Source organism: Anoplophora glabripennis, unplaced genomic scaffold (genome assembly GCF_000390285.2).
Source record: "Anoplophora glabripennis isolate ALB-LARVAE unplaced genomic scaffold, Agla_2.0 scaffold40, whole genome shotgun sequence".
In the NCBI taxonomy this organism is placed as follows: Eukaryota; Metazoa; Arthropoda; class Insecta; order Coleoptera; family Cerambycidae; genus Anoplophora; species Anoplophora glabripennis.
In genome coordinates this window covers 1,940,670-1,961,402 of record NW_019416268.1, presented here as the reverse complement: position 1 = coordinate 1,961,402, position 20,733 = coordinate 1,940,670, and the positions used below count along the sequence as shown (strand labels likewise).

At 33.6% G+C, this 20,733-nt stretch overlaps 3 protein-coding genes across 3 annotated transcripts; 2 read left to right on the top strand and 1 right to left on the bottom strand.

Moving 5' to 3' along the window:
• The first annotated feature begins 86 nt into the window (after positions 1-86).
• LOC108903239 (zinc finger protein 622) lies at positions 87-1,650 on the top strand. Its single transcript, XM_018705337.1, has 5 exons — positions 87-555; positions 614-895; positions 953-1,146; positions 1,199-1,413; positions 1,468-1,650. Exons 1-5 carry the CDS (start codon positions 231-233, stop codon positions 1,580-1,582), a joined length of 1,131 nt encoding a protein of 376 aa, XP_018560853.1. The 5' UTR covers positions 87-230; the 3' UTR covers positions 1,583-1,650.
• Positions 1,651-2,673: 1,023 nt separating this feature from the next.
• LOC108903236 (cingulin) lies at positions 2,674-16,704 on the top strand. Its single transcript, XM_018705333.1, has 10 exons — positions 2,674-2,728; positions 2,910-3,021; positions 5,467-5,661; positions 5,710-6,014; positions 7,506-8,509; positions 8,832-9,124; positions 11,358-11,603; positions 12,141-12,504; positions 15,069-15,423; positions 16,430-16,704. The coding sequence occupies exons 1-10, from the start codon at positions 2,674-2,676 to the stop codon at positions 16,702-16,704; spliced, it is 3,204 nt and encodes a 1,067-aa protein (XP_018560849.1).
• On the bottom strand, positions 3,374-5,033 carry LOC108903238 (tRNA pseudouridine synthase A). The gene is made up of 3 exons (XM_018705336.1): positions 4,390-5,033; positions 3,755-4,334; positions 3,374-3,696 (listed from the first exon to the last, which is right to left on the bottom strand). Exons 1-3 carry the CDS (start codon positions 4,847-4,849, stop codon positions 3,408-3,410), a joined length of 1,329 nt encoding a protein of 442 aa, XP_018560852.1. The 5' UTR covers positions 4,850-5,033; the 3' UTR covers positions 3,374-3,407.
• Positions 16,705-20,733: the final 4,029 nt, after the last annotated feature.

Here is a 20,733-nt window from a genome sequence, read left to right as displayed (position 1 = left end):
GCAAACTTCTATTCATAACACCTTGCAGTGGTATTTTTAGTCTACTAGTAGATCAAGAGATCTGTCAAATTTCAAGTCAATCGTCATTCGTCAAGTGTCAAGTGTCGCGATTTATTTGCGTATTGCACAAATAGCATATTGAATTTTTTATTTTTAGTAATAAATTTAGTGTTATCGAAGATAAGCAACAGTAAGTGAGTTGCAATATTGTCTATGAAGATTTTTGAAATATGTCAAATGTTAACCCTGTCAAAGACTCCTTTACCTGCATTACGTGCAGGGTAGCTTTCAAAGATGCTGACTTGCAAAGACAGCACTACAAAACAGACTGGCATCGTTATAATTTGAAGAGAAAAGTAGCTGAATTACCGCCTGTTACCTCAGAGGAGTTCCAAAAAAGAGTCTATAACCAAAGAAATGCTGATGAAATCTCGAAACAAGACAAAAGTGTTTACTGTAGCTCTTGCCACAAGTCATTTGGCAATCAGAATGCTTTCGATAATCATTTGAATTCAAAAAAACATAAAGAGAATGAAAAGCATAATAAATCTGAAGGTATCAAATTTTTTAATTTATTTGACCTGAATTTGCATGCATTTCTTTTTTTGTCTAGATGGAAACAGTGTGTCTTCCTACATAATAGAAAATACTCCACAGAAACCAGAAATAAGTGAGGGAGAATCGGATGTAGAAGAAGTTGATTCTGATGAATGGGATGACGCTACAGAAAATCCTATTAATAATAATGATTGTCTATTCTGTATGCATCATAGTCACAACTTCATAAAAAACTTGGAACATATGACCATTGTACATTCCTTTTTTATACCCGATATTGAATACTGTACAGACTTAAATGGGCTACTTCGATATTTAGGAGAGAAAATATCCGAAGGTAAGGAGAAGAAAGTGACTAACAAGTTATCATTTATTATTTTCTCCTGTATTTTAGGTTTTATGTGTTTGTGGTGCAATGAAAAAGGTAAAACTTTCCATTCAGCCGAAGCAGCAAGGCAACACATGTTGGATAAAGGTCATTGTAAGATGATACATGAAGGACTAGCTTTAGCTGAATATGCAGACTTTTATGATTACTCCTCTTCATATCCCGATGCAGAAAATGAAATAATTGATGAAGATGAAGAGGTGAGTATGCACGTACATATTAATTTTCAATAACTGAGTAATTTTTTTTTAGGTCGAACTTGCTGAAATAGATGGGTCGGAATATCAACTAGTTCTACCTTCGGGAATCACTGTAGGTCACCGAAGTCTTATGAGATACTATCGACAGAATCCTAATCCCAATAGAGCTCTAGTGTTATCATCTAAGAACGATAAAAAGTTGCACAAAGTATTAGCCCAATACAGAGCTCTAGGGTGGACAGAGACTCAACAGGCAGCTGCGGCCAAGTAAGTTCTTAATTTTTGAAATATACATGATTTTTAATGAACTGTACTTTTCAGGAAAGCAAGAGACATTCATTTCATGAAACGAGCTCAAGCAAAATATAATACAAAAATGGGGATGAAAAATAATACATTACTTCAGAAACACTTTAGAAGACAAGTCCAGTTTTAGAAAATAATCAGTTATTTTTGTATATTATTGTGTGAGAAATATATACATATATTCAATATAAAGTCATTTCAATTCAATGTCCATTGGCAAAAAAAATTGAATTAAAATAATATTTTGCTGTCGTACAAAACAATTTGTTTTTACAAATTTTTTTCTATTGCAATCCCTCTTTCTGTCGTTTGTTTCATCTGGTTGTGATTTTTTTTATTATGTTTTGTTTTCGGCTTATTCCCATTAAGGGTTATTGTTTGCTTAAATTTTTGTTTTTAGTTTTTTAAGAGTCCAGAGGGAATTGCAATCGACGCCTTCAGATCTAACTTACACATTTATCATTATTGCTTTTTACATATAATACTTTTATTACCCTATTATGACAGTTAAGTAACAATTCGCTTCTTATTAAGGCATGCTTTAGATCTGACGATGTTGATCATACTGCCCCTGGCCGCGGATGGTCTAACTTCTTTAAAACTAGGCAATGTCAACAATTAGACAGACCCTCTTGTCGTATGTGTCTATCTATACCTAATTCACTTGGTTTAAAAAGGGAACAGAAAGCAACACAAACAGCGAATATACAATTGAGCTCAGAAGCTACCCAATTGTGACATAGAACAAGAGTAAAACCAGTTTGAAAAAACTTTATATTTGACTAAATAATAATAACTTCAGATTAGTGTTCCAATTAACTAATTGGTCTCATTGTAAAATATAATCTATCATATTTACAAGACAGTAATAATTACATTTGAATTTATTTTTAATAAATAAGGAATAATTAAAAAAAAGTAAAGTATATCTCGGTTGCAAATGGTGCTTGGACATCTTACGACTAAGAGCCAAATCAATCTATATTTAACGATTTTTAACTGTTGTTTTTGGTTTGGATCTTTAATTAGGGAATCGACTTTTGACATCGTGCCGTTAGAGGGCGCTAATTTTTCCACCCGCATTTGTTTATTTTTACCCTTAAAATTTCAATACCCCATAAAGCTGTCAAAACCACATCAGCTGTAAAAAGATGACGAAGAAATAAAGACTTGTACAAAGGAAACATAAAAACAACAGTATTAACGGCATATACCTTAAAAATGTCCATAATTTGTGAAGAAGTGTTTGATGAAGTTAGCCATCCCTCTGAAGATGGTAAGTTTTTTTAAAACCACATTAAAGTAGGACATTATGGTAATGTTTTTTGTCATTGTTTTTATAAGGTTTAAAACGGTTCTTTTGCGTTTTTTTTAGGAGTATAATAATTTTGTATTCAAAATAAATTAATTACCGTGTCCGTGTCTAATAACAAACCACTCGTAATATTTTGTTTCAGAAATTAGAGATTATGCTACAAAAATTGGTATAGATCCTGATTCCGAACCACAATTACTTCCTTTAGCAGCAGAAGGGCTTATGAAAGCATTGCCACCTGGATGGAAACCTTGGTAAGATTTGTGTTGGTGTTGTACATACACAATTTTTTCGGTGACATGTATTTGACCATCATATCATTTCAGTAAAATTGTAGATACTGTGGCAACAAGTCCAGAAATTACTGAAAAATTGACAATTGCCACTGAACCCTGCATACCAAGTTATAGATTCTGTGTTAATTTAAAAAAACTGATCAAGCATTCAAAACTTTTTTAAATTTTAAAACTATTAAAATATTTATATTAATTTAAAACACACTCAGTTTTGAATTAGTTTAATATTTATTCTGAACTATCGATCAATTGAAGTGTGATTACCAAAAGAAATCAACAAAAGAACCCTTAAATACAAAAATTCCAGAAATTCTATAAAACAACTTTTTTATTCACTTTTGTATTTAATTACTGACATTTTGTGTTTTACTATTTTGGTTGTCAATTATTTCATCCTTGTCATTATCTTCGTCATCTTCACCTTCGTCTCCGCTGTCATTATCCTCTTCGTCTAAATCATATGAATGCCTGGAAAGCTTATTTTTTATCCAATAGATCATAGATTCTTCTTTAATTTCAGTTTCGACTATAGTAGGATAGATGTATTTTTCTTTGAAATTGTTTATTTCATCTTCAACATCTTCCCAGGTCAATTTTTCGTGCATACCGTCGGTTCCATATCGATTATTGTATCTGGAAATAAATATTTATTAGGAATTATAATAGACTTTAAGTTGAAAAAAAAAATTACCTGTCATAGTGAACATAATCCAAAACTAAACCAAGACCTGGCGCTCTAGGAACATTAACCTTTTCCATTTGAAATGAATCTTTTATAATGTCAACTGACGCAAGGCCTTTAACTACCGCTATTAGACATCCGACCATTTTCCTTATCTGGTGCATCATAAAACTCTGCCCCTGCACTTTCAACACTGTAAACTCCACCTCATTCCGCACAAACGGTTTTTCACAATCAAACAATTTGATATATCTATTAGCGCTGGGATCGTTTGGTTTCTTTTTCGATGTGTAATTGTGGAAGTTCTTTGTACCAACAAAGTTTTGTAAAATGGTATTCACAGTATTAAGCTTTTCCTCTCCGAGTCTGTAATCTTTCTGAGAAATATCTTGATCTTTGTCTGCAAAGGCCACCGTCGGTAACATGTAGATATAAGTTCGACTATCGCATTGAGATTTGCTGTTGAAGCCTTTCGTCACTCTTTTGTAAGCAAATACCCTTATTACTTCGGGTAGCTCTGCATTTATCTTTCCCAAGTCTATGTTTTCCGCTAATTTCAAGGAAACTATCTGTCTTGCTGCTGACACTCCTACAAATAATTAAAATGGATAATAACGGATATTTCGTAACTTATATTTCCTTACCTTTATCAGTACGTGCTGCTCTCTGAAACTGCATATTCTGAACCTGGTTATAACAGTCTTCGTTTATCAAACCAATTTTAAATAGAGCTTTAAACAGGTCTTCCTCAATTGTTTTCGTGTGCGGGTTTCGTTGCATACCGTAATACCCCACTCCCGAGTAGCCCATCAACAGGCAAAATTTCCGTCTCTTCACTTTATCTAAAGTCAGTTGAACGGTTTCAATATCTTCGTTTTTAGTTTTCTTAGAAGGGGTTGCACTGCCGATTGCCTCTCCCTTGTCGGACCTTCTTTCTTCCCACTGACGTTTCTTGGACCTGCCATCGTATCTAGCTCTTTTAAATGCTTTTATGTCACTCATATTCAATGTAGGACGTGGATTTGAGTCGATTTTTACAAGTTTGATGCAAGAAATGAGGTTTGCAAAGGTGAAAAAGGTGTTTTTCGTTAATTTCTTCAACATAACCCTCAAGGTCTTCAGTAAACTTTAACCGAAAAATCCAAAAAGCTAACTAAACCTCATTGTATTTTAATGGCAATTTAGTAATAAGACTATTTGGAATCATGATTTAATTCTCTGTAAAGAGATATTAGTTAAACAGCACAACACTAGAAACTACCTTGTTTTTTTCTTTTACAATCTAGGTTATGTTTTTTTATGCACTTTTGCCAACTGTACCGAGAAGAACTCTGAATTAAAAGGCGGTCGATTTAATTTCAAAATTTAATATTCAGGACACGGTTCTAAATATGCAAAAAAATTTTTAATTACGAAATTCGATCCATCTGAAAAATCATAGTGCATTTTAAGTGCATTTTAAGTTTCTTAAGAAGTTACAGACCTCTAAAACGTATAGGTCACTTAAGATTATTAAAAACATTTTGTTTTTCTTTGCTGTATTTCCTTGTTCGTAGAGATCTTTTAAAAAATCTGGTTATTTTGTTATTGATTAATAAAAAATAATGTCATCAATCACTTTTGCAATGTGTAAAATAGTGTTGATAGTAGTAATTTAAATTTTAAAAAACATTCTTTATTTTTGTAAATATCAATTGATTATTTTAACTGATTTCATTTAGCTATGACGACAAATCCAAATCTTATTACTATTACAACAACTTAACGAAAAAGACCCAATGGGAACATCCCTTGGATGACGTGTACCGCGGTCTGGTGAAAAAAGCAAGGACAGAAAGCCAATCGATTAGTTTACAGGACAACCGGGAAGACATGACTTACATAACAGATGACATTCTTAGTCTGGAGGAACCTTTGTCGAACTTACCGTCAAAGAAATTGGAACCTCTTCCTCTTGGGGCAAGAAAGAAAGACGTGAAACTCTCCCCCTTGAAACTAAGCCCAAATGTCAGTCCTAAACGAGAGCTAAAATTATTTAAACAAAAGTCAGAGGACTATACTATAGGTAGCAAGAAACTCTCACTCGGTTTTAGTAGTTTCGATGAAGAGAAGGACAGTAACTTCGACAAACATCCAAGAAGTTTGGAGAGGTCGGGGGAGCTTAAGGTGGCAGGTGGAGGAAGCATGTTTCTAAAATCGAATACGAGAAAACAAAGTGAAACTTCTCTCACCAGCCCGGCCAGTCAAGGAAAAGTGGAATCCATGCAAGGTATGCTCAGTTAAATTATGATATACCTGTTTGATGACAAACTGTACACGTTATAATAACAGAGTGGCACACAAAGGCTAGTATAAATGGATATAGAGAATGACCCATGAAATTTCACCATAACTAATTAATTTTTTGTATTCGATCTATATCAGTGGCGGCTCGCCAGGTGACGCAAGTGACGCACCGCTTCATCTAAAGTTTCCATTTGATTGTGCAATTTAAAATTATTTTTAATTTTATATAAATTTTATAATTTAGGTATAATAGAAATAAACAGAATAGTTGTGCGGTGAACGCCGTCTAAAAAAACATTGCCTTTGTTGACCGCAAGCATCAACCTCGTACCATACAACATAATAGCATAAGCAAGTGATGCGGATCGAAATCAGTTTGTATTGCCAAACGTGAGTAAACTACGGCGTGGGGATACGAATGATGCGGAATTGAACCCGCATCGCCATCGCCCATCGCCTGGCGCCTGCCTTTAAACAGTTTATAAGATACGTCGCCCAGCACACGATTATAACGGTTCTTTGTTAATATTTATTTTGTATCAATAATTGTAGAAATGTTTCCTATGTATGATTCTGTTTTTTTTATTGGAAACGCCATTTTCCAGATGGAAAATTGGGTAGAAAAAGAATTTTTTAAATTGCGGGAGACCTGTGCCTTCTCTCGATGTGGAAAAAAGGAGGACGTCAAAAGACAAAGTGTACGTTCGGAAGTATCGGAATGAATGGTATTCGGAGTATGAGTAAAAGTGGTTGTGTGGAAGTGTTTATTTAAAAAAACTTTTCTGTATGCCCTGTTTGATTGTGTTTCTATTTTTTATAAAATCTAAATAAAAATCATTCGCGCGAGCGTCGGTTTTTCGGTAATATTGCAAATGCAACTAAAAATTTCCAGATTCATTTAAAAAGCTGTTTGATCTTGAAAATTTTCATCTGTAGCTCTTTTTATTTTTTTTTTTTTTTGTCAATGAATATGCTTCACTTATTCTCAATATCACGAGCCACCACTGCTCTATATCACCAAAAGACAGCAGACTCTTCAACCAAAAAAGCAAACAAGCAAAAATCATTAAAATAAAAATATGATAGAAATCGCAAATAAAATTATGGCCATTATAATTTTTTAAATAATCAATCCTTGTCATAAATGTATGTGGGAGATGTCGACAAAAATTTAGGAAATAGTGATCACTGAAAAATGGAAATTAATGTGTAGCATATATCTTTGTAAACTAAAATTTTTAAATTTTTATTTTGGTCAAAACTTATTTAGTGTATGATGGCTTATAACAAAAATAAATGAATTTCCACAAATAGTTCGAAAGCTACAGCCAAAAAGTGAAAATTCTTGGATTACCCACGACGTTTTAAGTAGTTATACTCGTATTGTTGTCATCTAGGTTTTCTCACTCTGCTGTTGCAGTAGGTACAGTTGGGTATGAAACACTCTGTATATGGCTTTAATCTTAAATTGTAGAGCTGCAACCACCCAGAAGCATTCTAAGGGACAAACCTGCTATAGAACACTCGAAAAGTATGGAATTTGACAAGCTAGCAATATTTGATAAATCCGAAAAGGAGGATGAGGACAAGAAAAGTGTGAGGTTCAACTTGGACAACAACACCGACATAGGAATAACGTTTTCGGATAAAAGCTCTAGCGAAGAAGAATTCGTAACCAGTGACAAAAATACCAAACCGGAAGACGTTATAAATGTTAAAGTCACTCCCACTAATAAAGGCAGATTCACCGTCGCTCCTGTATTAGACTTTATGAATAAAGCAAACGCTTTGAAGTTGATTAAACCAAATCCTACCGACTTTATAAAACCGAAACTGACTATTAATAAAGGTTCCGATTCTGAGGATGAAACAAGAAGTATTGAAAAAGTTGCGATAAACAACGTGGAAACATTTTTTGACAGCGATAACTCTGTTTCTAGTCCCAGCGATAAGATTGCCGAGAAATCAAAGAAATTGGAAGATAGGGCCGAAAAGAAAATAACGATATTGAAACAAACAATATGGGAGGAAAAGAATGAGGAGATCGTCAAGTTTAAATCGAACTTGCATAATTCTCATAAAGCTGAATTAGAGAGGATTTTAATAGAAGAAAAAACCAAACACGAGAACAATATTAAGAATGAATTAGAGAATCTACGCAAGGAAATGGATGCGAGAACCACCGGAACGTTGAAAGAAGAAAGGCTTAAGTTGGAATTTACTGCGGAAAAGTTGAAAACGGAACAAGAGGAAATTCTTAAAGAAGAAGAGGAAAAATTGAAGGAAAGTTTGGATAAAAGGAAGGAAGAATTAGAAAAGTACTATGAAGAGAAACTGGCGGAAATCGAAAAGGAATTAGCTGAAAAGGTCGAAAGAAGTAGAGACGAATTAGTGTTTAACCACAATGCAAATATTGAGCAACTGAAGCAGAACCATACGGTAATCATTGATGAATTGAAGCGGGAGTTTAAATTAGAGGTAAGAAGTATATTTTTTCAAAAATAAATTTCTCCTATCTAAATACAGGGTGAGCTACTTAATATTCCGTAGTAACTAAAGGACATTATAAATCATTGTTGCCCATAGGCGTCGAATAATATAGTGTTTGTCTTAATGTAAAATAATTTTTTATATGTCGTACTTGTAGCTGTCATTCTATGATCAGTACCGATTAAACATTTGTCCTTTGTTTCCAAGAAAATAACAGTGGAAACGTTAAATGGCACACCCAGTATATATTCATATGTAATAAAATATAAAATTTATTAAATCATAAGACGAACATATTGTGTTCCTTCAGGAGCAAACCCTGAGGAGAAACCACCAAGGTCAAATGACTGACTTAAAGACAAAGATGCAAAACGAACTGGAGCAAGAAAAGAACAAATCCGTATGTGACGAAAGGACTTACGAGAAGCTGCGCTGCGAGAAGAGACTATTAGAGGATAAATACAGGTGCTTGAAGGACAAATATCTACGGCTGAAAACTGACGTGAAACTATCGATAGAAAAGAGGAATAAACGAAAAGAGCAGAGCACCACAACAAACACGACGGGATCAGAAACAGAACAGAGCTCGAATAACAAAGAAAGGTATGTAGGGAAGTTTGTGCTTCAGTCGTCTCTAAGGCATTTAAAAGATCGGAACATGGAGCTAGTTTATTGAGGAAAAATTAATGTTAGACATACTTAATGCATGCTGTTTCCTTTTACAATCAATAAAACTTGGAAAGTGAGCGTTCATTGTTATTAATTTTACTTTAGGATTAGTTTAAAAAAAAAACGTAAAATTTGTACGGCTGGGAGTAGGTCGACTGATTGCAAAACCGGATTTATTCAGTTTCTTTGACTTTGTCATTTTTGAAAGAAATATGAAAAGGATATATTAAAAATGACAACTATTATGCAGGGCGTTCAAAAAGTTTGGAACCCCCCAGAAATCTCCCTCACATTGCTCAAACAAAAAAATTATTAGGACAAAAGTTGCAGGGTTTTGAGTGAGTAATCCAACGGTGACCTTAACCATGACCTTGAAGGTCATTTATAGGTCAAGTTGAAAATTTTAAATGGAGCCGAAACTTTTGGCCCCGGAAATAGTAAGTGGAAAATTTTACGGTTGAATGTGACTTTGACCATGATCTTCAAGGTCATTTAGAGGTCAACCTGAAAATTTTAAATGGAACCATATATTTTTGACCCCGGAAATGGAAAAAATGGAAATTTTTACGTTCGGATATGACCTTGACCATAACCTTCAAGGTCGTTTACAGGTCGAGTCGATTTTTAATAAATGACCCGATATTCTTCACTCTTTTCATATCCGGGAGCAAAAGTATAAGGTTCCATTTAAAATTTTCGACTTGACCTCTAAATGACCTTAGAAGTCATGGTCAATGTAAAATTTTCCGCTCTTACCATTTCTGGGGTCAAAAGTATACGGTTCCATTTAAAATTTTCAACTTGACCTCTAAATGACATTCAAGGTCATGGTCAAGGTCACCGTTGGATTGCTCACTCAAAACCTTGCAACTTTTGTCCTAATCATTTTTTTGTTTGAGCAGTATTTTCTGTGATAGAGGGGGGTTCCAAACTTTTTGAACACTCGTATACAGGGTATATACATCCAAATTTAAGAATATTCTTTTATACTAGGCCATTTTGAAGATAATGTAGTGGAAACTATAAGAAATATAATGGGATGTTGGATAAGTTCCTGCTGTTTTCTCTTGAAAATTAATGCTTTATTTAAAAAAAATTGTAAAAAGCATGTTACTGAAAGTATTAATGCATGGCTGATCTTGCCTCACAGTTTTCTACGCTCAGGATTATTGTAGCATATACATTTTTCGTCGATTTATTTTTCTGCCGTTGAAGCAGGTTTTCATATATGTGCAAAGACGCCGTTCGACATCTCTCAGGTTTATCTCGTACGGCACCCAATGTCGTTAATCATTCTTAATGCTTTCAAACGTTTCGAAATTCCTGCAAGTTCAGCTTCTGACATGAGCCTTCATGAAGTAGTGCCTCCTATTCTTCATCTTCAAACTGTTCAGTGCCAGAGCGCTCGTTATCTTCAACATCAAAATTATTATTTTTGAAGCGTCTAAACCAATCTCTGCATGTTGTTTGTGATAGAGCATGGTCGTGGTAAGTCTCAACAAGAATTCTGAGTGCTTTGGCTGCAGATTTCTTTTAAATAAAGTAATGCAGTAAAATTCCTCATAAATACTTTTGTTTTGGCGCAAAAATTGGCATGTTTAAGTAGTGTACACTTCGGCGACAGAACGTACCCTGAATTTCAAGCTTGACATATGACATAAACTTGAAACGAAATTTAGGGTTACAGTATATGAATATAGTGAATATCACAGGAGCGTGATTTTAACTTTTTACAAACTTATATAAATATAATTTTGCCTAAACGTATCGTCGCTACAAAGTACTAATTTGTATGAAATTATGCAAAAAAAATTGAGGTCGATTTTGTTCAAAATAAAATTTGCCTTTAAAAAATTACAACTTTTTTCGCAACAGTGTACCATAACTTTTGAGAACAATGTATCGACCATGCCTAATATCAACGCCATCGATTTGAATTGAAACTTAATTTTTTCATGTTGAATGCCATTTAATTCATCTATTGTACACAAAATATCGTTCCAATTTATTCACACGATATTTAAAGAAATTATACATTTTTTTAACTTTAATTTTTAACTTTAACACCGTGTATCTCAGAACGATGTTTATATAAGAAAATATTCTTAAATATGAATTAAATGAATCAGTCATAAAGGATGAAAAAATTTAAAAGTAAACTTGTTAGGACTCCATTAAACTCCCCGTCGAGAAAATTTCTTGAAAAGCCGCCGACTCCAAAATATAACAAGACAAATCAAGACATCTCCCGAATAAAACCCGAGAACAGAAATGTGAAGCAAGTCATCATACAAGATTTGGACACCTCCATCAGCGACAACTGCTACCAGAGCGACGATAAAGCGAACCAAAACGAGAAAGACAGTTCCGACAGCACGAATCCTGGTCGGAGTCGAAAAAAACTTTTTTCCAGGTTAGTTTTGTTTACATATGTTGTTCAAGATAAGCATGTCTATCACAGGAATATCGATAAGGGTTATAGATACAGGATGGCCCAAATTAGAAAAAGTTATGCCATTATTAGATCATTGGAGAGACATAAATGAATATTAGATAATATATTTTTTGCTTTGAGTATTTTAAAAGAAGAGGAAAGAGAAGAATACTTCTCTATGACAATTTTTTTTTGTATTTTCTCATGAAATGATGAACTTCATTTTTTTAAAATATGGCTGTCTACGTATTTTTGAAGTATTTTTAATTCTACGTTCACTAGAATTAAATCAAAACAGTATTATCTCAATTATGAATATGGTATAAATACTTTGAACTTTCATTAGCTTTAGCAAAAAAAAATCTGTACTTAAAAATTCTGTTTTTTTCAAAATATCTTCGTAATAACACACCTTTTTAATTTGATTAACCTTATATTTTTTACCGTTTTCAATGTCCCCAGAGTGCACATGGTATAGATGTTAATAACAACAATAATAACACATTTATTTGTTAGGCTGAAAAGTTCGTCCACCTCGAGAATAAACAACAACTCTAAAACCAGAAAGCCGCAAAGGTCCTGCTCACCAGTAGAAAACTTAAGAAGACAACTCCAAAAGTTGGAGGACCTGGAGGACCAGTTTCCAGAGAACGCTCAATCCGACACTTACCACCTCAGGTACCCCTTTTCAGATGGGCAGAAATTCGAGGGCAGTTCCGAACTCGAGTTTTTTCGACACAGGATCCACCTGGAGAGGGACTCAATTAAAAGGGCAAAGGAGAGCCTGAGGAACCAGAAGTCGTTATTCCAGCAGAGGCAGAAAGAGCTTAAACTCAAACACGGTACGATGGCCAGGCATACTCTACAGCAACTTTGTCAGGTACCTTTATGAGATTTCATGGAATAATAATATAAAACTTACCTCTATCCAAATTCTAAAATGCTTTGTCTGATTCAAATGAAATTTGGATGCTGATACTTATGATAGATGTTTAACATTTTTGTCGCACCAGTTATTAACTGAGGAAATATTACTTTTTTACAACCCAAAACAGACAAAATATTTTCACATCAGCATATTATAGATATCGTACATTAAGATCTTCCGCGATATCATTGATAAAAATAACAAATTGAAGAGGTCCAAGTATGGGCCCTTGAGGAACTCCTGATGTTTGAAGAAAAGTATTAAATTTAAAACCACGGTACTTCACATATTGTGATTGATTATATAGGGATGAACGAAATAATTTAACTAGCCAACTGACAACAGTATACAGGGTGTTTTTAAATGAAGTAGCAAAAATGGTATCACTGAATGTAGAGCCAAAAATAAGAGAATTGAAGCAAAAATACCTTATATGAAAGTTGTACCCCTGAGGCGATATACCCTCTTAAAGGAGAGAATTGAAATTCACATTTTAATTTTTTTATTTATCATATTAATAAATTGACACTTTCTGTCAACCAATAAGTAGTACCAATTGATCAATTTATTATCGAATAATTATGACAAATAATATTTATACCAGTGATGAATATGTCGACATGCTCCATGTGTTTTTCGAATCCAGAAAAAGTAGTAACACTGCAGTAAGATTATACCACCAAAGACATCCAAACCGACCGATTCCTCATAGACAAACATTGACCTCGGTGGAAAGAAGGCTTCGCGAAACTGGTAAAATTCAGCCCAATCGTGAGGGTGCCGGAAGAAGGCGTAATGTCCAAACTGTTGAAACTGAGGAAGTTATACATCTAGAACAAGACTGTGGTACAAGCACAAAACAGGTGTCCAGGCAACTGCAAGTTTCTCACAGTCTTGTGTGGAATGTAGCTCATGAAAATCTTTTATACCCTTTTTACCGTCAACCCGCGCAAGAATTGAATGACCCTGATTTACCTAACCACATGGATTTTTGTCAATGGTACATTAATATTTCCAGGCATGACTTAAATTTCCTAATGAACATACATTTCACCAATGAAGCAAATTTTCCTAGAGTAGGAGTAGTAAACATTCATAATGTTTCAGGAAATATTTGTTTCAAGGTAACATAATTTCAGTTTAAACGTTTGGATAGGAATTGTAGGAAATACCTTTTATTCTTCCACACAGGCTTGGAGTGGCCGAGTATATTAGATTTTTGAAGGAAAATCTTCCAGCATTACTTGAGAATGTACCCCTCGCTACACGTCAGATGATGTGGTATATGCACGATGGGGCGCCTGCACATAGTACACTTGCCGTTAGAGAATGGTTAAATTTAAATTACCCGAATCCCTGTATTGGTTGTGATGCCCCTGTTTGTTGGTCTGCACGTTCACCTGACCTAACGCCTATGGATTTCTTTTTGTGGGGACACATAAAAAGTATTATTTATGCTACTCCTGCTGCCTCCTTAGAAGAACTATGCTTAAGATTATTTCAGGCAGCAGATGACCTTCGCAATAACCAAGAACTGTGTGCGAGTGCGTTATAACTTCAACAGATGTATTAGGTTATGCTTGCAGCAAAACGGAAATTATTTCGGGAATATTCTTTAAATTTAATTTCAGATAAATAACTTTACTTAATTCATAAATTATTCTTAATTCTTAATGTTATTATTAAATTACCATCTTATTGACAGAAAGTGTCAATTTATTAATATGATAAATAACAATTTATTTTTTATGACATCCGCCTACTTTATTTTTACAAAATTTCGCAATTACCCCTTTAGTGAACGATGACGCATCTAATTTTTTTACTAGAAAACTATCGGTTTTATCAAAAAATTACAAGAGGTAAAAAAGTTGCGCAATAAATCAGTATTTCCAATAAATATTTTAAAATAAATAATTTGCGATTTGTGTAATATAAGAAATTAATAACTAACTAATAAGTTGGAAAGCAGTATATGTCTGATGGATTCAGCTGATGAAGGATCGTAGCTGTTTACCAGATATTACGGTTATAATTCAACTTTTTTTTTGCTAAATTATTCCTTAAAATTTCCCTGAACGAACATTCAATTAAAAGTTTTTCTCCTTCACAGAGCATTATTCCCTTTTTATTATTAAATAAATTCAATTTCTGTTGACTAATCGAGATTTGTTCGAAAATGTGTCGGTAATGACTAATAAAATAATTAATTATACGAAAACTATTTGTAATAAAATAAAAACTTAAGTTAAGCAAAAAATATGGACATATATACTTTTAGGGTACTTTTCAGAGTTCAAAGGGACATCTATACACTGGCACTAACATTCCAAATTTCATTTAAATTGAACAAAGTGCAAAGTGTTTTATATGTCTGGAAAATAATACATTTTTTTTGGAAACTTTAACACCTAGCAACTAAACGAAGCAACTTTGGATAGGGGTAAGTCAAGACGCTGTGATAGTTGTGTGTCCACTAAATATTAGGACGGCCTGTTAATTAGTTCCTACCGTAGGAGGAAAAAGAATTGACCGACATGGAAGTCAACCTGCACCGTACCAGGAGCCTGCTAGGCGAGAAAGTTATAAGGCTGCGCCACCTAGAGCAGTCCTTGCAAAGGGCGAATGTCCAGAACGACCAGAAAAATGATGACGCGACACTAAGCGACATCTCCTCCCACAGCGCCAGCTCGGGTATTAGCTCCACCGAGTTTGCCACAGCGGACAACTATGCCAAAGGCATAATACCGGCTAACGAAAAGTATCAGGAATCCTCGGAGATTATACAGAGCTTGGAGAATTTAAATTCTGAGATTAGAGAAATCTGGGATGTTCTCAGGACGCAACAGCAGCAGACCAACATCGCACAAGGTAACGCAACGTTTTGTTACCCGTATCACTTTCTTCCTGTCATCCAACACTGTTGATTAGTGTAGTTGGATAGATCATTTCGTAGAGAAAGATTTTATGCCCTAAAATACCTAAAGTTTGGTATTTGGTCAACATTAAATTATTCATATTTTTAGAAGTAAAAAAATNCGTTTTGTTACCCGTATCTCTTTCTTCCTGTCATCCAACACTGTTGATTAGTGTAGTTGGATAGATCATTTCGTAGAGAAAGATTTTATGCCCTAAAATACCTAAAGTTTGGTATTTGGTCAACATTAAATTATTCATATTTTTAGAAGTAAAAAAATTAAAATATTCTTCTCTTATTACTAATCAAATAGGTGTAAAAATTTTTATTTCTTTTTATAGTTTTGCTCCTTCAAGTATAAGTTGGATATACAGTTTTTTAATTTTTTTCAGCATATACCTATCTCTTAAGTGTCTCGTAATCAGATGACGATATAGAAACAAAATTTCATTACTTTCAAATATGTCACGTACATCAAAACAATTTCAGAAAGCATTAAAATGGATCGGCATAGCTTTAGAATCTAACAAAATATGTCAATGTAATTTCAAATCCACTGTAGAATACATTTAAATATATTCCTTCAGAATACATCATAATAGTATTAAAAACATACCGACATCTCAAAAACCAATAAGTATACCCCGAAAATTTTGAAATATTTACAAAAACTTAGAAATACATTGAAAGATGTACTAATTAACATAAAATTTCTTCGAAACACCTCATAATCTTTCGAAAACTTCCAAATACATTGTAATTAAGAAAATATTCTTAAATTTAGATGAGGAAAATTCTTTTTAATTTCCGACACACTGTGATACACCCTGTATATCAAAGGGAGCAGATAGCATATATTATTTTCTTGTTTTGACAATTCGCCCATACAAAGCACCCCCCGTAGTATTTAAGGGCATACTATCCCCCACTAACTCTACTCGTCCCCTATTTAATTTTCAGTAATACCGCCATTAGTCTATCCAGACTTAGGTTGGCCCATTTTAGCCGGATCCGCTAGTATGCCGGCACCACCTTCCATTCCCACACTGGCCGACCGCCTGCATAACTACCGACAGCACGTGGTGCTGGCCAATGCCCAGAGCACTGTGGTGACGCACGCCAACCAGGGCGCCACCACTACCTTGGTTGAACGCACCAGGAATCTGAGGCACTGGCTGCGGCAAACGGGCATAGACGTGGGTAATGAGACCAGCCCCGCCCAGACCACCCTGTAATAGGCTTGTAATTTTAGGGATAAATATAGGTATTGTTGGTTAATGGATAGTCTATGAGAGTTTCTCTGCGCCGTGATGATGGTCATGTGCTCCATATTTCCTTGCTGCAAACACACTGAGTTTGTATAGTGCAGGGTAAAAAAGCTATAAGATTCACAAAAAAGCTATAAAATTCGTAAAGAAAACAAAAGGATTCATAAAAAGCTTCAAGTTTTGTAAAAAAAAAAACTATGAGATTCATTGATGAGCTATATGGCTCATAAAAGCCATAAAGTTCATAAAAAGCTACAATTTTAGTAAAAAAGCTAAGAGATTCGTTTAAAAGAGCTGCTAGGTTCATAAAAACCATGAAATTCATAAAAAGCTACAAGTTTTGTGAAAAAGCTATGAGATTCATTGAGAAAACTAGGTACTAGATTCGCAAAAAACCTATGAGATTCATAAAAATGCTGCGAGATTCATAAAAAGCTACAATATTTGTAAAAAAGCTATGAAATTTGTCCACATTTATAGCAGTTGCTTTAGGTCTGACATCAGTACTTGTGATGGTGAAATTCACAATTTTGAGCAGCTTCTTAACATTTATGATATATTTTTCTTAATTTCAGTCTTTTTCTAGCTGGGTGTCAGAATGGATTATCAGCAAAATAAAAAAGCAGAATACCTCGACAGTAATTTGCAAATCACCTAAAATTACTTCTTTGACTTAAATTAAAAAATAGTTTATACATGCTAAGATTTTAATTTTACAAGCAGTTACCTCTATAACGCCATCTAGTGAATTATTAAATATAGGTACTCTGAAAATAGATATTTTCATCGCAGTGTGTTTGTAACAAAGAAATTCATTTATGAATTTTAAATATTTAAGAAAATATTGTTACATAAAGTCTATTTCATTCTGTGATGGTTAACTGAATATCAAGGCAGGCAGAATATTTGATTTCTTTTAAATTTACCGATTATTATTCTCTGGGAATAGTGTTGTGATGAAATTATTTATATCTTATATATCTACAAATTCTACAACTGCATATTGCTAAAAATAAACGGCATTAACAGGTTTCACGTCTCTCCTCATACTTATAGTGTCGATATATGTGTGTAAAATAAATAGGAGTGTGTAAAATACCTTTTAAATGATAGGGTAAATTCTTCAATCAAAATTACAGCTAGTGCTCTGCTTCAAACAAATTGCACAACCCAGTCGATAATTGACGACAGTCTTAATTGTTATTTTACAATTGCAATTACAATAGAAGTGTAATCGGAATGAAAATTACCTACACCGTTCCAGTCGTTAGCTGTAAGAATATAAAGTTTTTTTCCCTACTCCAAAACTTGCACGGTACTTAATTTAATGTTAGAAAAAGTTGCACAACATGTCAGGATAAATTGCATGATTGCACAAAAAAATGGACTTCAATTTTAAAGCTGATTTTTTCGTTAAGAGCATTTTGTTTTAATCACAGATTTATTTCTCAGTAACAACGTCAAGGTGGAAATTTTTATTGAAATTTCAATTTTAGGCATATATACCGTGCAATATAGGATACGTTTTTTCTTCGATATTTATAACGACCTGAAGGGTGCGCCAGGTAAAACATGGAATGTCTCCTTGAATTAAACTATAGCCTAATCTTTTCTAAACAATTTGTTCCTAACTTCATTGCTAGGGGGCCTATTTGCCTTGGTATTAAATAAAGATGGGCGCTTTTCGGAAAAGTGGATTACGGACATGTCTGTAGACATGTCGATGAAATATACGGACATGTCGGGAAAAGTACTTTTAACCTTGAATCTAATAAGGTACTTATGAGTGACTTCATGTTTTCACAGGTCACTGCTTGAGGATACACAAAGCAAAATATTACTTGTATTCTAATGAATATGTGTCAATATATTTTACTTATTACCTACCTTTAGACTTTTTTATAAATTGGTTTCTAATTTTCCTCGGACAGCCAATACGCTTATTTAAATGTTTTTCCATCCTACTGGAATTCTTAAAAATTGTTTTTGACAGAAGTTACATTTATAATGATTTTTACTCTACTCAGAAAGATATAACCAAACTGTCGATTTTGGCGCCATACGTCATTTATAAAATATTTGAGTATTAAATATTAAATTAAAATTTACTAATCGTTAACTTTGCCGAAAATAATAAAATATGGACATATAAAAGAGGTTATATTTTTAAAATGTCAGTTTCAGTTAAACAATTCCCAACGAAATTACAAGAAAATGGCTAAATAAATATCCTTACATGTACCAACCTCAAACATTTTTTACGGGAATTACAAATGCAAGAAATAATTCCGCGCATGCGCATACAACTTTTCAATCTTGAAAAGTGTCCTCAGGGGAGCTTTTGTTTTGGCAAAAATAGTACCTATTAGCAACTAATATCAGTTCAGAGTAACTAAGTTGCTGTTAGCTACCAATAGCTACTATTTTTGCCAAATCGAAAGGCCCTCAAGACATGTCCACTTTTTACTGCATGTCCGATGGACATGTCCGCGGCACATCTCTAGTATTAAATAATTAATTTATCATACAGTGTAGGTTGGAAATATGTTCTTTATAACCTATTTTTTTTTTTTTTCATAGACAAAGTAATATGGAAAACATGTACACTATTTTAAAATGCCGTAACTTGAGTTTGCCTTATCCTAATTTTAAAGGGCTCTATAAGTGTTTTCAAATAGTTCAAATCAACTTAGATTTTTTATATTTCTATTCAACCACAGTGCGAATCAGGAAAACGTTTAATACTTTATTTATTAAGTTAAAAGGCATAGCTCGAATAAGTAATTTTTAAATCTCTTTAAATGTAGCAGCCCAGAAGAATGGAAAGACACTGAACATGCTAAATGTAATACAAAGAACAGTCCGCAATGGAAACCTTGTAGGCCCCATTTCATGCTATATTATGCACAGAAGTGACAACCTAGTTATTACTTTTATGTTTATGTATGACATTTTAAAATTTTTACAGTAATTCCATAAGCTTAAGTGACACAAAAAATGGGACTATAGCAAAACTGGAGTAAGCATTTTTAAAAAAAATAGCACACCCTAGAACAGCGGTCTTCAAATTTTTACGACTTGTGGAACCCCGCCAATATTTTGATTTTTTTGAGGAACCCCTACATCTAAAAAAGTTTTCGGACACATTTTTTACTGATTATTTAATATATTTATAAATACTACGATTAACAAAATAAATATTCCACTGAGTAAAAATTAAAGTAAGACTTTATAAATAGGTATTTATTGGGTGCCTAATTAAAAAAAGAGTAAATATAATCAAAAACTAGGATGTGCTTGAATATTTTTACATAACATGTTGAAATCAGGTGCTACTGTCGTAAGTTGCAATTGCTTTTCAAATTTTGCATTAAGCATTAATAGTTTGTTTTTGTCGCTACGTACATGGAAAATGATTTTTCGCACAGGTATCTACGTAGTTGCAAAAGGCTTTAATACATTGATTGCCTGGTCAGCAATTTCAGGATATTCCTTATAAATCTCTAGCCAAAAATCAAGAAAAAGACGACGTAACCACGAAGAATGCTGTGCCAGCTTATAAGTTATAAGCCGACTTACTTGCACTTGCATAAAGAGCGTGCTCTTATAGTAACTTATACGCTTGTACTTAGGTATAAAAAGAAAAACTGAAGTGTATAATTTTTTTTAATTTTTTAATTATCGATAATAAAATTTTAAATTTTTGACTGACAATCAGTCGCGGAACCCCCATAGAGGTTGTGTGGAACCCCAGGGTTTTGCCCTAGAGGGTTTTCAAATTTTGGAGAAAAAAAAACTTCTCACCTAAAAACAATTGTGAAAACTAGATTAGTTGTTCGAGAGAAAATCAACTTTGAAATTGGGGTTCATTTTTAGTGAAGAAAATTACAAATTTTTTTAAGCAGATAAATGTCTGCAATTTATGAATTGACTGCTGAGTTAGAGTAGATACTCTGTACAATGGGCAACTTTTCACCAATTTTCCACAAAAAACTA